Consider the following 16,402-nt stretch of genomic DNA (forward strand, 5'->3'; position numbering starts at 1 on the left):
ATTCTTTTGTTCTCCATTACAAGAACTCATAGCAGATCCAAAACCAAGAAGACGAGGCAGCCGATCCCCAGATCCAAGCCACCCCCCACCCCAGCTCCACTTCTCTCCACCCCCCCACCCCGACCGCAGCTCCATCTCCACTCCCCATACCTCCATCTCAAGCACCCCTCTGAGGATGATAGCCCAGAAACTTCAGAGGGTGCACCAACACGGGATTCACCCATACCCTCCACAGGTGAAGACTCATTCACCCCGGTGGGTGAATTTTCTAGATTAGGCTTGGAGTGGGGGGGGGGGGGGGGCACCGTTTGGTGAGCACATCACAGACATGTGCCCACAGCTGATGGAGGATGTGACAGCTGAGGTCTCTGGCATGTGGGGTACTGCAAGAATTCAGGCCCATACTGAGCCCCTTTCAGATGACCAGCTTCTGGACTTGACCTTAAAAGACATGATGGAGATGCAAAGACAGACAGGGGAACGACAGGCAAAGATGCCAGAAGCCATGTGCAGACTCGATCGAAAGCTTGAGGAGTCCGTTCATGTTATGAGCACTGAGATGACCACCAGCATGTGAGTGCTTGGCTTCCACCACGAAGAGAGCCAGTTCCAGCTGAGTATTCAGTGAGTGCCGGATGTGTGCTCAGATCTGCACTGCATCGTGCTAGCCATGGATGCATTGCAGTAGTGGCTAGGTGAAAGGAGGCTGAGGCACCTCAAGCTCCTTCCAAATACCCCTTCTCTAGGAGTCAGGGAGGTGCTGTTACACACTGACAAGAGAGTGCCAACCAGGCACCCAATCGTGTCCTGCCTTTTCACCTCCTTTGTGACAGTGATCCCCCATCACCACCAGCAGGTCAGGCCAGGGATGGTGCATCTGCACCTATGTAGGAGACTCTCAGCAGGCCAGAGCCCTCTGTCACTCAGACCACCGATGGATGGCGGCCAAAGCCATCACAGGCAAGAGGGTGCAGTGGTTGGCAAGTTCTCTCCTACTACTGTGGATGCTGGGGCTGCATCTGGGCATAATGGTAGAAAAAGAAAGATGAAGAAATTATAAGGGCACAAATGTGGCACATGTGTCTAAGCATTGAGCAGTGTAATGAAAACTATGTCCATGCACCCTCCCTCAAACACTATTGGGCATCCCCCCTATCACTCTTGAGACACACATTCAAGAGACCCTTGCCTAGCCACTATAGAAGTCCAACCCCCCCCCTCATTTTCAGCCATGACCATCTACCCATCTCGAGGTTCTATCCATCCCACCCCCCACCCCTGCCCTTCAGTGCAGACTTTACAGCAGCTCCCGGACTTGTAGGGCTCTCGATGCTATGAGACACGTGTCTGAGCAAAGCCACGTGGGCTTCACCATAGAGTGATGAACACACCTGATCATGGTTCACATTCTGTTGGCTCATGAACATATACTGGCATTCCTTCAATGTCACAGGATCAACATTCCTGCATTCTCTTCCAAGCACCATCAGTACAAGAAAAAGGTTAAGTAAGTGGGGAAAAAGTTGGCAAATGGAGTATAATGTGGGAAGATGTGACATTGCTCATTTTGGAAGGAAGAATAAAAGAACAGAGTAATATTTAAATGGAGAAAAACTGCAGAAAGCTGCAACACAAAGAGACTTGAGGGTACTTGTGCACGAAACACAGAAAGCTAGTACACAGGCGCAGAAGGTAATCAGGAAGGCTAATGGAATTTTGGCCCTTATTTCAAGGGGGTTGGATTATAAAAGTAGTGAAGTCTTGCTGCAACCATACAAGGCACTGGTGAGCCCACAGCTGGAGTGGTGTGAGCAGTTTTGGTCTCCTTATTTAAGGAAAGATATTATTTAATTGGAGAAGGTTCAGAGAAGGTTCACTGGGATGATCCCTGGTATAGAGTGATTGTCTTCTGAGCAATGGGGAAACAGGTTGGGACCACTGTTGCTCTTATTAGCCTTAGTTTTATTAGCTCTAATTCTGTCACCTTTGCTCACGAGTCGCCAGGTATCTTTCTGATACCGCCACGTGGTTCAAGCTCAAGTAATGATTAATAATACAGCACACCGCTTGGTAAATGTTAAATCAACGATCATTTATTATATACAGCAATCAATACTTATACAATAATCCTACTTCTAGACTATTACCTACCACTAAAGGCCAATACTTAACTTTGGTGATGGCCCACCAGGTCAGGGAAACGAATGGCTTATCGAATTGGGTCTGGCCTGCGGGATTCAAAAAGGCTGGTACGGGTTGATAGTCTGGAACACCTATCTGGTAGCGATCGCTGGAGTAAGACTTACTTGTTCTTTCGTCGAAGGGTCTCGATGGTTGCGAGTAGGAGAAGAAGGGTCGATCTGAACTTGGCCCTTATCTTTATAGTTCCCAGCGGCTTCCCGCCTCTCGGGGCGGACCTTGACCCTGGTCCCAAGTGATTGGATTTGGTCCCAATCACTGGGTTCGATATGCTCCAATAATGGGGCGATTCCTTGATCGGGGGGTGGTCGTTCACCTTTCTTTGTCTCGGCCACTGCTGGTCAAGTGAGTGTAAAGAAAATCTGACAATTGGAGTATAATGTGGGAAACTGTGTAATTGTCCATTTTGGCAGGAAGAATAATAAAGAAGCTTATTATCAAAATGATGAGAGATTGCACAGCTCTGAGATGCAAAGGGTGTCCTCATGCATGAATCACAAAAGGATGGTATACAGATACAACAAGAAATTAGGAAAGCTAATAGAATGTTATCATTTATTGTGAGGGGAATTGATTACAAACTTTGAGAGATTATGCTTCAGTTGTACCGGGCATTGAGAGACCGCATCTGGAGTATTGTGTACAGTATTAGTCTCCTTATTTAGGGAAAGATGTAAATGCATCGGAAGCAGTTCAGAGAAGGTTTATTAGACTAATTCCAGGAATGGGCAGGTTGTCTTATGGGGAAAGCTTGGCGAGGTTAGGTCTGTATCCACCGTAGTTTAAAAGAATAAGAAGAACATTGATTGAAAACTTTTAAGATCCCTAGGGCTTTTGACAGGGTGAATGTGGAGAGGATGTTTCTTCTTGTGGGAGATTCTAGAACTAGGGATTACTGTTTTAAAGTAAGGGGTTACTCATTTAAGACGGAGATTCACTAACAGATTCAAAAACGGCTTCTTCCCCACTGTTACTAGACTCCTGTATGACCCTCTTGCGGACTGATCTCTCCATGCATTTTCTCTACTGAGTAGTACTCCCTCCGTATGCTTCAATGTCTATGTATTTACATTGTGTATTTTTATTTTTAAAATAAACTTAAAACACCCAATTCTTTTTTTTTCCAATTAAGGGACAATTTAGCGTGTCCAATCCACACACCCTGCACATCTTTGGGTTTTGCAGATACGGGGGAGAATGTGCAAACTCCATATGGACAGTGACGCGGGGCTGGGACCGAGCCCGGGCCCTCGGTGTTAACCACTGCGCCTCCGTGCCGCTCATTTACTTTGTGTATTTATCGTATGTCCTATGTTTTTCATGTATGGGATGATCTGTCTGGACTGGACGCAGAGCAATACTTTTCACGTACGCATGACAATAAATCTAAATCCAAAGTTGGAAGAGAATTTTTTTCTCTGAGGGTCATGAATCCCTGGAACTCTCTACCTCAAAAGGCAATGGAAGCAGAATCTTTGAATATTTTTTAAGATAGAGCTCGATAGATTCTTGATTAACAATGGGGTGAAAGGTTATCAGGGATAGGCAGAAATGTGGGTTTGAGATTATAATCAGATCAGCCATTATCTTATTGAATGGCAGAGCAGGCTCGAGGGGCCGAGTGGCCTACTCCTGCTCCTAATTCATATGTTTGCATGATTCACTGAACAGCATACCAAATTCGAGATGAGCTGGAACAAATTCTTGTAACCCTCTTCATTTCTCTCCTTATTGCTGCTTTTTCTCCAGTTCTCTCCCTCTGTGAAGTTCTTTGTGGCCAAGGCAGCATCCCTCCAATGCACGGGTTAACAGGTTTCATAACACTAGGAATTATCTTTGTTGTAAAAGATCCATGCCTGGTTTGGCCATCCCTGTTCTAAGGTCAAAAATATCTTGTTTTTAAAAAAATCAGGAGGCCTTAGTTATTGTGTCAAAGGAGAAAGGTAGTTTGTGCAGATGAAAAGTAATATTTTATATCTGTCCCCTCAGGTATTCAACAATTTATACAATGTTCCCAGTGTTTTCTCTCGTTCTGGACAAGGATGTGAAATCAGAAGTTGCAATGCTCTATCCAGAACTATACAAAGATCTTACCAAGGTACACATTGGAATAATTCTCTTTTATGTATATTTTGTGTGTAACATATATTTATATTGGCTCAATTTCATTTTTAGAATTCTGCAAAGTCCAACTAAATCTATTTAGACTCACAAAGTTGTGTATCTAAATTTATATAAATATGCAGTCTTTTTTCATATTCTTTCACGGGATTTGGGTGTCACTGACTAGGCCAGCATTTTAATTTCCCATCCCTAATTGATCCCTTGAAAAGGTGGTGGCAAGTTACCTTCTTGAACCGCTGCAGTCCCTGTGGTGCAGGTACACCTGCAGTGTTGTTAGGGAGGGTTCCAGGATTTTGACCTGGCGACGGTGAAGGAACAACAGTAGAGGGCGAGATTTATGGAAATGAAACAGCATCCCGTGTCGAGTGCGTTTAGCCAGCTGTTTCCCTTTTCGCAGAGAAAGACCACGCTATTGAATGGGACTCTGGCTTAAATTCACGACCTCGGCGAGGAATGTCCTGCTAAAGCCACATGCAGTCCCATTTCATGCATTACTGAGCTCCGTTCACCAGGTGCCCCGATCTCTAGACCCCCTCTACAGCCTCCAAAATCCCCAAAGCCCTAACTCACCTATCAGGGGGTCTTGGAGCTCCCCATAACATTAGGGCAGGGCATCCCCAGCGTGGACGAAATGCCACCCAGGCACCTTGGACTGCCAACCTGGCAGTTCCCCTGCCAGCCTGGAAGCATCACCTGGGCACCCTGGCAGTGCCAGTGCCCAGCTGGCATCGGGGTGTCAGGTATCACCCTGTCCAGATTCTGAGCACCGAGGTGCCCCCAATTGCCTGGGAGACACCTCCCCCCAACTGTGGAGACCAGTGCTTGCCCAGGGTTTCCAAGACATGGGATTAGATGCCGTACCTTGGGTAACTCCGGCGAGTGCATATTAAAGTGATGCTTACTGCAACACGTTAATATGCAAATTCTCCTAATCTTGATCCCACCTGTTGTGGGTGGGATCCAGATTGAGATGTCTCATAAGATCCCGTTAGATCTCATGAGGCGTGGCGAGCCGGGTAAATTCCATGAGACGAATCTCGTCCATAGTTTCAAATAAGAATGGTGTATGTCTTGGAGGGGAAATTGCAGGTGGTGGTGTTCCCATGCACCTGTTGTCCTTGTCCTTGTAGGTGGTAGAGATCGTGGGCGGGATTCTCCATTGCCCGATGCCGAAATCGGGAACAGCAAGTGGGCAGAGAATAGCTCCCGATGCCAAAATCTTGGCAGGTGGTGGTTTGGCGCCGAATCGCGATGCTCTGCACCCTCCAAATTGGCGTCATTGCGACTTGTCGCGCACGTAGTTGCAACTGGATTTGCATCTCATTATCGGGCCCACCCACGATGCTCCGCCTCCAATGGGCCGAGACCCTGAAGGCACAGGCCGCTTGTAGTCTCAACGGTCGTGAGCCTGGTGTGACTGAGGAGAGAGAGAGAGACGGCATACGGACAGTGTCTAGCACCGCCATACTTCGCCGGGGGGGCTTTTGCCAGTTCTGGGGGGATTAGTGGGGTGTGGCTGGGAGGTGGGCTGTGGGGTCGCGGTCCAGCACAACTGGCGCCATTTTTTTGGCCACGGTCGGTGCGAGTATGGGTGGTGTAGGAACTGGCAAGATCTGTTGTGAACAACATTATTCTGCCTGTCTCTTCTCTTGTGACCTCCACATGGCGGAGACGAAAGTCAAGGGAAGAAATACCCATCCTCATTTTTGGTATAATTTCATAAACAATAAAAAAGATGTGGAAACTTGAGTCCAACAAATCTCAACCCTAATTCCTCCTCTGCTCACTCAAGTAACACTGGAACTGGAGTCCCAAAATAGCAGAATTTCCAGGGTGACCTGATTAGCCAGCTTGAGAATACAGGAAAATGATCTAACTGAGGAAAGTGAGCTGGTGTTGGGAATGCCTTGGACCTGAACCCGTGTTCTCCTATTGGATCACTATGACACCCAATGGGCCTGATGAGTATCCTGTTTTCTTTAGCCACTCACCTCTCCACCTATCCTGAAGGTAAAACAGCAAAGTCACCCAGATGACTATAGGCTGCTTTTCCCTTTGAGGGGGAGAGCTGACTGGTGGTGATTTAACCTGAGGGTCACCACAGCTCAGGCAAGAGGCAAGGTTAAGAAGGCGGGGCCTTAATGAATAACCTCAGCAGGTATGGGAATTGAGCCCATGCTGCTGCCCTTGCTCTGCATCACAAACCAGCTGTCCAGCCAACTCAGCTAAACCGGCGTCCTCTGGGGGCTCTGGAGCCGGAAGCCCCGGCGCACTTGTCAATGTCACATGTACAGCCGTTCGGCCCTGTTCCAGGTGCTGGATGCGAGACACAGCCTCATCAGAAGGGTGAAACTCGGGGAGCTGGTGGCCACCATCGCCAGTCCATAGGATGGGTCCGGGTTCCCACCCCGCGCCCCCTCCTCCCGGTTGGTGCCCATAGGGCCCTGGGGTTCACCTCAAGACGGCAGGGCAGCTGCATTAAGCCCCAGCTGCCCCTGCGTCATCTGACTCTGCCAGCCCTGGTGGCTCCCCAACGTCTGCACCGTGGTGCCAACGCGCTCGGCAATGCCCCTCAGTGACTGGGCCATGCTCTGCAGCGACTCGGCAATGCCCACCTGTGACTGGGGCAAGCTCCGCAGCTCCTCGGCCGTTCCCATCTGAGAGTGGGACATGCCCTGCAGCACCTCATCAAGGTCAGCCTGGTACCGGGTTACGTCCCCCATCGAGTTAATCTGTCTAGCGAGGCCCTCAGCCATAGCTGTCACCGACTGTGCAACACCTTGGACACCTTCACTCATGCTGCCAACGTCATGCACCAGGCTCTCCACTGTGGTCGCCACGCTAGCAGTGTTGGCTTCGGTGCCACGCATTGCCAGTGACATCTCCTGCGCCCGTAGCCTCTGCGATTGGCCATGTTAAATTGCCCCTTAATTGGAAACAATGGATTGGGTACTCTAAATTTATTTTAAAAATAAATGAGTTGACAGTGAAGGGGGAGTCATCACATCATTATTCGATTTCCACGATGCACTTTGCAAGCTGGCTAACTTGTTAATGAAAAAATAGGGAACCTTTGCTTAAGACTTGAGACACAACAATTATTGTTAGTGCTTCCCCTATTACGCTGGCTGATGTCAGTAAAATTAGATCAGTTTATGGGTTGTATGTAGATTATTCCTGGGTTTGAAGGTTTTGAATCACATCACCAGTACATTTACTGGCTGAGCCACCAGGGGGGGATGCAGGATTACGTACCATTCTGGTTCGGCCTAGTGGTTATGGCAATCGCTTCGAAAAGTTTGTGGTCACATGTAAATAGTCTCTCAGGTCTGCCAGCCACAGCCCTTCTAAGATTGATGGTCAGTATATAGGACACTTTGTAGTTACCTAGTGACACAGAGAAAGTCTTCATTTGGAGCACAGTCAGAGTGGGACAAAATATTGACCATATCCACAGCCTCTGTTTTGAACTTTTGTAAATATTTAAAAACATAAAAGCACAAACAGTACCGGGAGAATCTGAAACATTTTTAATGGGATGTAGCAATTTTAGTGTTTTTCTCGATAATTATGGTTAAGTAAACAGTCAGTGTGCTTCCATGAATGAAAAAATGACTTCCAGAGAAAAGGGATCACATTTTCGTTTGCATCAAAACTGTAGGGAAACTGTCCAACGACCAAACCAGTTTCCTTCATTATCAAAGCTCATCAGTGACTTCAGATAATGAAGAATCTGAGATGTTTTTACCAGCACTGAAAACAAATGTTTCAGCAATTATGCGATAACTGCAACATTGCATCTGTGCTGACAGATTTCAAAACTCCCAAGTCTAACTTCATAAAGATACAATGGAAATTTATGCTGCAGCAGATACAGTTAAAGCGACGGTTCCAGGAACTTGTTGCTACTTCACAACTCCACATACGAGAATAACTACATAACTTGTTAAATGCGTCAATTGATTAGTTTCCAAAGGAATCTAAATTAAGTCTGTTGGTGAGTTTTACCTTTAAATCTGCAAATAACATTTTTATTTGCACGTTTTAAAAAAAAGTAAGTTCTCTCTTGCATAAGATCTGCAAGAATGGCTGTGTGCTGAGCATTAAAATGTTGACTTGAAATCAAACTGTGACACTAAGGTGCAGTCTGTAAAACTGATTCTTCCCTTCCTCTATTTCAGGGTCGACCACTCTCTTTTAAAACCTTCTTGATTTGGGTTTTAATTAGTATATACCAAGGTATGGAAATTACATTTTGTTACAAGTGGGCGTGAAAAAAAGAAAACCTTGCAATTATACTGTGCCTTTCACAACCTGAGGAATTTCCAAAGTGGTTAGAGACAATTGTGTACCATTGAAGTGTGGTCATTGTTGTAATAGAGGAAACTGAGCAGCCAATTTGCACAAAGCAGGAACGCATGGACGTCATTGTGATAATGGCCAGATAAACAGTTTTAGTGATATTGATTGAGGGATAATTATTTGCCAGGACGCCCAAGAAGAACTTCCCTGCTCTTCTTTGCAATGATGTTGCTTTACTTTCACCTCACAGTAAGCAGACCTCAGTATAATGTCTCCTCCAAAAGATTTTACCACCAACTGTGCAGCACTCCTTTGGCACTGCACTGGAGTATAAGTCTAGAATGGGACTTCAACCAGCAATCTTCTGCCTCTGAGATGAGTCTGCGCTCATCCAGAATTATTGTAATAGTGCCAGTATCTCCATTCAAAAAAGAACATAGAACAATACAGTGCAGTACAGGCCCTTCGGCCCTCGATGTTGCGCCGACCTGTGAAACCACTCTAAAGCCCATCTACGCTATTCCATTATCGTCCATATGTCTATCCAATGACCATTTGAATGCCCTTAGTGTTGGCGAGTCCACTACTGTTGCAGGCAGGGCATTCCACGCCCTTACTACTCTCTGAGTAAAGAACCTACCTCTGACATCTATCTTATATCTTGCTCCCCTCAATTTAAAGCTATGTCCCCTCGTGCTAGACATCACCATCTGAGGAAAAAGGCTCTCACTGTCCACCCTATCCAATCCTCTGATCATCTTGTATGCCTCAATTAAGTCACCTCTTAACCTTCTCTCTAACGAAAACAGCCTCAAGTCCCTCAGCCTTTCCTCATAAGATCTTCCCTCCATACCAGGCCACATTCTGGTAAATCTCCTCTGCACCCTTTCCAATGCTTCCACATCCTTCCTATAATGCGGCGACCAGAATTGCACGCAATACTCCAAATGCGGCTGCACCAGAGTTTTGTACAGCTGCAACATGACCTCATGGCTCCAAAACTCAATCCCTCTACCAATAAAAGCTAACACACCGTACGCCTTCTTAACAACCCTCTCAACCTGGGTGGCAACTTTCAGGGATCTATGTACATGGACACCGAGATCTCTCTGCTCATCCACACTGCCAAGAATCTTACCATTAGCCCAGTACTCTGTCTTCCTGTTGTTCCTTCCAAAATGAATCACCTCACACTTTTCTGCATTAAACTCCATTTGCCACCTCTCAGCCCAGCGCTGCAGCTTATCTATGTCCCTCTGTAACTTGTAACATCCTTCTGCACTGTCCTCAACTCCACTGACTTTAATGGCATCTGCAAATTTACTCACCCATCCTTCTACGCCCTCCTGCAGGTCATTTATAAAAATGACAAATAGCAGTGGCCCCAAAACAGATCCTTGTGGTACACCACTAGTAACTGGACTTCAGTCTGAACATTTCCCATCAACCACCACCCTTTGTCTTCTTCCAGCTAGCCAATTTCTGATCCAAACTGCTAAATCCCATACCTCCGTATTTTCTGCAGTAGCCTACCGCGGGGAACCTTATCAAACGCTTTACTGAAATCCATATACACCACATCAACTGCGTTACCCTCATCCACCTGTTTGGTCATCTTCTCAAAGAACTCAATAAGGTTTGTGAGGCACGACCTACCCTTCACATAACCGTGTTGACTATCTCTAATCAAATTATTCCTTTCCAGATGATTATACATCCTATCTCTTATAAACCTTTCCAAGATTTTGCCCACAACAGAAGTAAGGCTCACTGGTCTATAGTTACCGGAGTTGTCTCTACTCCCCTTCTTGAACAAGGGGACAACATTTGCTATCCTCCAGAATGACCATATTTCTCCTTTGTTTTTTTTCCAGGTGGTATAATAATGTATGGAGCTCTTCTGTTGTTTGACTCTGAGTTTGTACATGCAGTAGCCATTTCCTTTACCTCGCTTATTCTCACTGAGTTACTGATGGTGGCGCTAACTATCCAGACCTGGCACTGGCTCATGATCGTGGCAGAACTTCTCAGTCTCAGCTGCTACATTGCTTCTCTTGTCTTCTTGCACGAGTTTATAGGTAGGTCAACATGAAAACTTTGTCGAATGTGCAAACAACACATTTGTATTCTTTTCCCAACCTTGCTATTAAAAATGTTCTCTCTCCTTTCCTGAATGTGTTCCATACAGTTGCACAGGGAACCCTCTAGTATCTTGCCCAAGTGGGCAGTATTCATGTTCATAAAGTGATCATTTAATGATAGAATTTTACATTGAGTTTGAGCGTGAATTCATTGAGCCCAAAACCAAGATCTTCAATCTAAACAAAGCAAACTGCAGAGGGTATTAGGGGTGAGTTGGCTGAGGAGAATGGGAGATGTGATTTTGAAAATATGGTAGGAGATATGCTATGGCAAACATTTAAAGTATTACTTCATAATTTATAATAATCATACATTCCCTTAACAAATAAAGATCACACTGAATAAATGGTCCAACGCTAGCTAACGAAAAGTGAAAGATTGTATTAGCTCAAAGGAAGAGGCTTAAAATGTTGCAAAAGAGTAAGCCTAAGGATGTGAGGATTTTCAAAATTATCAAACGGCCAACAAATTTAAAAAAGGCAAGTAAGATATGAGAGCAAGCTTGCTGAAGACATAAAAACAGAATGCAAAAGCTTCTCTAGACATAAGGAAGAGATTAGCAAAAGTAAATGTGAGTCCCTTACAGGAGAATTAGGAGAATAAAGACATGGCAGAAACACTAAACTAATCTGTTTTCATGCTAGAAGACACAAATAAAATACTGGAGGTAGTTAGGAACGAGGACAGAGTGAAAGTGAGGAGTTTTAAGGATACTGGTATTCATAAAGATTCGGTAATGGAGAAATTAATGGGACCAAAAGCTGACACATCGCCTTGACCTGATGGGCTACATGCTGACTAGAGTGAGAGTGAATCCATTGATTTTGATTTTCCACAATTGTCGAGACTCTAGCACAGTCTTCAGGAATTAGAAGTAATGTAACCGTGCAATTCAAGCCGGGAGGGAGAGAGAATATGGATCTATAGGCAGTTAGCCTGACATTAATCGGAAATATATTAGAATTTATTTTTTGAGAATGATGACAGAACACTTAAAATCATAATATGATTGGGATGAGCCAACTCAGACTTATGAAAGTGAAATCATCTTTGTTAAATCTGTTAGAGTTGTTTAATGTTGTGACTAATGGGGGAGATAAGGGGGAATCCAGTGGATTCAGCTTATTTGAATAGTCAAACATAGGCTAGGGCAGCAGATGCATGGGGACACCACCATCTACAAATTCCTCTCCAAGCCACATGCCATCCTGACTTCGAACTATATCACCATTCCTTCACCGTCGCGGGGTCAAAATCCCGGAACTCCCTTCCTAATAGCCCCACACCACATGGACTTCAGCGCTTCAAGAAGCAGCTCATCACCACCTTCTGAAGGGCAATAAACAATGAGTGGTAAATGCTGGCTGAGCAAGCACATCCTATGAATGAATAAAAGAGAAGGAAGACTGGCTACGCAATCCACTGGTAAATGAGAGATTAGCAAAGTTAGGCCGCTTCCTCAAAATTCAAATTATAATGGAACGCAGTTCAAAACTATTGTCACCCAATCTCATGACTCTTGCCGACTCTTGGAGCAGTAGTTCACTGCTATTGTCCCCAACCACAGCGAATGCTTCTTCTCACCTCCATTGTCATCAGCTGTTCATAGCAAGCCAAGACAAAGTAACATGAAGGGTGTTGCAGAATACTGCTGCCCAAATTTACCTGCGTGCAACAGTGGTTTCCATAACAAACATTTGTACATATATGTAGCTCGAAGTGTTTGTTAGCAAGAACTAAAACATTTGGGACAGATGGAAAGTTACTCTGTCTTTTCAGTTTCTATTCACTTCGTTGAAGTTTAGAATTATTCAGTATTAGCACAAGTGGATGCAGTTTCATTTGTCATAGTAAGTGGAAAACAAAGCAATTGTGACAAACTGGTGTTTCAGCGGGAAGTTTAACTTACCACAGACTGTTTTGCGGCAATGAAGCGATTGTACTAAAACCAAAATGGCCTGGTATCGACTAAGAGCAGAAATCTGATTGCGAGAAGATTAGCTTGAAGTGCATCCGCCTTGAGTGGGCTGTTGCCGTCGTGACATCACTGGTGACTGGAGGATGTGTGGGAGCTGCTCTGTTCATGGCTCCTCCACTTCCATACGGCTCAAGTGACATTATTATGGTCGCACTCCTACTCTCAGGAAGCGGATGTCGTGCAGCTCGCTTTCTTTTTGTTGCAAAGAAACTGAATGGTATCTGTAGATATGAGTTGAAATTTCACAAGGTTTCCGGTTTGATTGAAAACTCGCCGTTTGTTGCAGGGGCATTTGTCCCTCAACTCAAAATTACCAGGGAAATCGTTCAAACAACAATATTTCTATAAATGACAGGGGAAAAGCCATTTGGTGCACTTGGATACATTTTTTCCTCCTCCAAATTCCCGACTCTACAAAAGCAAAATACGGCAGGCACTGGAAATCTGAAATAAAATCAGAAAATGCAAGAAATACTCAAGTCAGTCTGACAGCTTCAGTGGAGCGAGAAACAGAGTTAACGTTTCAGGTTGCTAAACTGTCATTAGAACTGGTAAAGGATAGAGATGTGACAGATTTCCGCTAGGTACAGAAGAAAGGAAAGGGCAGAGAGGGGGAGAGAAGAACAGGGAAAGCTTCTGATGGGGTGAAAGAACGGAAAGATTCACTGGCTAAAGGGATGGTGGAACAAGAAGGATAAGTTGTGATCAGAGGAAGTGCAAATGGGAAGGCAGAATTATCACCAATGGCCTCACGTTCATCCTCTCACCTTATTGAATTTTGAGCCCAGCACAGCACTGAGCTTTTCCATTACTTTTGCCGCTGCACCCACTTCCTCAGCCTGATCTCTAGACCTTTTCATTGCGAACTGTCAGCATGATGTCAGTTGTCTCAATTTCTGCACTCGCCCCTGCCCCTGCTTTAATCCCTGCATTAATCAAGAATCTATATAACGCTGCCTGAAAAATATTCAAAGATTCTGCTTCCACTGTCTTTTGAGGAAGAGAATTCTAAAGACTCAGAACCCCCTGACAGAAAGAAATTCTCCTCATCTCTGTCTTGAATGAGCAACCTTTTATTTTTTAAAAGTGACCCCTGTTTCTAGATTCTCCCACAGGAAGAAAGATCTGCTCCACATCCACCCTATCAAGACCCCTCAGGATCTTAAATGTTTTGATCAAGTTGCCTCTTATTCTTCTAACTTCCAGTGGATACAATCCTAACCTGTCCAACCTTTCCTCATCAGACAATCCTAGTATTAGTCTAGTACACTAATTGCTTCAAACACATTTCAATCATTGCTTCAATAAAGAACCAGTGCTATACACAATACACCAGATGTGGTCTCACCAACTCCCTGTATAACTGAAGCATACCGTCCCTACTTTTGTAGTCAATTTCCCTGCAACAAACAATAGCACTCGGTTGGTTCCGGGTGCGGCGATGACCAGCTAAGTCGCACGTTTCAACAGCTCCCGATGGAACGGACTTTTGGGCTCTTAATAGGAGCCCCAACGGCAATTTTAACAGCTAAAAACACTGTGCGGTAAACCAGAAGGGAATTCCCCCTGGACACGGATGGAAAAAGGAGAGGAAAGTGGCCGGATTGCGGAGGATCCTCTAGAGCATCAGCAAGGAAGGCAAGCACAAAGCAAGATGGCGTCGGAAGGTGGCCGTCTAGTATGGGGCTCTGACCAACAAGAGTTCCTGCGGTGCTGTGTGTAAGAACTTAAAAAGGAGATGAAGAAGGAGCTGCTGGCCCCGATATTACAGGCGATTGAAGGGCTAAAGGAGGAGCAAAAGACCCAGGAGCAGGAGCTTCGGGTCGTGAAGGCAAAGGCCGCTGAAAATGAAGACGAAATACAGGGCCTGGTGGTGAAGACAGAGATGCACGAGGCACAACACAAAAGATGTGTGGAAAGGCTGGAGGTGCTGGAGAATAATGCGAGGAGGAAGAATTTAAGGATTCTTGGTCTTCCCGAAGGTGCAGAAGGGGCGGACGTCGGGGCATATGTGAGCACGATGCTTCACTCGTTAATGGGATCGGAGGCCCCGACGGGCCCGTTGGAGGTGGAGGGAGCTTATCGAGTTATGACGTGAAGACCGAGGGTTGGAGAAATACCTCGAGCCATAGTGGTGAGATTTCTCCGATATAATGACAGAGAGATGGTCCTCAGATGGGCGAAGAAAACTCGGAACAGTAGGTGGGAGAACGCGGTGATCCGCGTATATCAAGATTGGAGTGCGGAGGTGGCGAGAAGGAGGGCAAGTTTTAATCGGGCCAAGGCGGTGCTTCACAAAAGGAAGGTCAAATTTGGAATGTTGCAACCGGCAAGACTGTGGGTCACACACCAAGGGAAGCACCACTACTTTGAGACGGCAGAAGAGGCGTGGACATTTATTGTGGAGGAGCAGCTGGAATAGGCGGGCCAGAAAAAGAACGTTTGGGACAAAGTGGTGGGGTGATTACGTGGAGTGAAGGGGGGAGGAAAGGGGGAAGGGATGATCTCTCAAGTTGTTAATCTTGCGACCCTGTAACTTTTCTCTCTTCCCCATGTCGTGGGGGAGGGGGGGGGGGGAAGGATGAGGAATTGTGGGTGCCGGCCATTAGGGGTGGGGCCAAGTGGGAAACGCGGGCTTTGTTCCCTGCGCTATGGTAATCATGGCGGGAACAGGGAAGCAGGAAGGAGGGGGCCTCGCACAGTGGGGGCCGAGGTCACGGGGGGAAGCCGAGGTCAGCCAGAGTTTGCTGACTTCTGGGAGCAACATGGGGGGTGCAATTACGCTAGAAAAGGATCTAGCGGAGGGGGGGGTTAATTGGGTTGCTGCTGCTGGGGAGAAGGGGGAGCTGGTATGGGGTGGGGTGGTCGAGGCGGGAGGGCGCCGTCGGGGGGAGATACGGCTACGTGGGAACCGGGTGAGGAGCTGGATTAAAAAAGGGGATGGCTAGTCGACAAGGGGGGGGGGGGGTAAAGAGCCCCCCAACCCGGCTGATCACGTGGAATGTGAGAGGGCTGAACGGGCCGATTAAAAGGGCACGGGTACTCGCACACCTAAAGAAATTAAAGGCAGATGTGGTTATGTTGCAGGAGATGCATTTGAAACTGATAGACCAGGTCAGACTATGCAAAGGATGGGTGGGGCAGGTGTTTCATTCGGGGTTAGACGCAAAGAACAGGGGGGTGGCTATATTAGTGGGGAAACGGGTACTGTTTGAGGCAAAGACCATAGTGGCGGATAGTGGGGGTAGATATGTGATGGTGAGTGGCAGATTGCAAGGGGAGGCGGTGGTTCTAGTGAAAGTATATGCCCCGAACTGGGATGACGCCAATTTTATGAGGCGTATGTTGGGACGTATCCCGGACCTAGAGGCGGGGAAGTTGGTAATGGGGGGAGATTTCAATACAGTGCTGGACCCAGGGCTGGACAGATCGAGGTCCAGGACCGGGAAGAGGCCGGCTGCAGCTAGAGTGCTCAAGGACTTTATGGAGCAGATGGGAGGAGTAGACCCCTGGAGATTTAGCAGGCCTAGGAGTAAGGAGTTCTCGTTTTTCTCCTATGTCCATAAAGTATACTCACGGAGAGACTTTTTTGTTTTGGGAAGGGCGCTGATCCCGAAGGTGACAGGGACGGAGTACATGGCTATAGTTATCTCGGAC

At 46.3% G+C, this 16,402-nt stretch overlaps 1 protein-coding gene across 1 annotated transcript in view; it reads left to right on the forward strand.

The window, feature by feature from the left end:
• atp9a (ATPase phospholipid transporting 9A) overlaps window positions 1-16,402 on the forward strand; it is a 286,828-nt gene that overhangs the window by 252,780 nt on the left and 17,646 nt on the right. Inside the window, exons 25-27 of the mRNA XM_072514714.1 lie at window positions 4,189-4,297; window positions 8,505-8,562; window positions 10,500-10,703. Coding sequence (XP_072370815.1) covers window positions 4,189-4,297; window positions 8,505-8,562; window positions 10,500-10,703 — 371 coding nt within the window. The remainder of the gene's footprint in view (window positions 1-4,188; window positions 4,298-8,504; window positions 8,563-10,499; window positions 10,704-16,402) is intronic.

Source organism: Scyliorhinus torazame, chromosome 8, assembly GCF_047496885.1.
Source record: "Scyliorhinus torazame isolate Kashiwa2021f chromosome 8, sScyTor2.1, whole genome shotgun sequence".
In the NCBI taxonomy this organism is placed as follows: domain Eukaryota; kingdom Metazoa; phylum Chordata; class Chondrichthyes; order Carcharhiniformes; family Scyliorhinidae; genus Scyliorhinus; species Scyliorhinus torazame.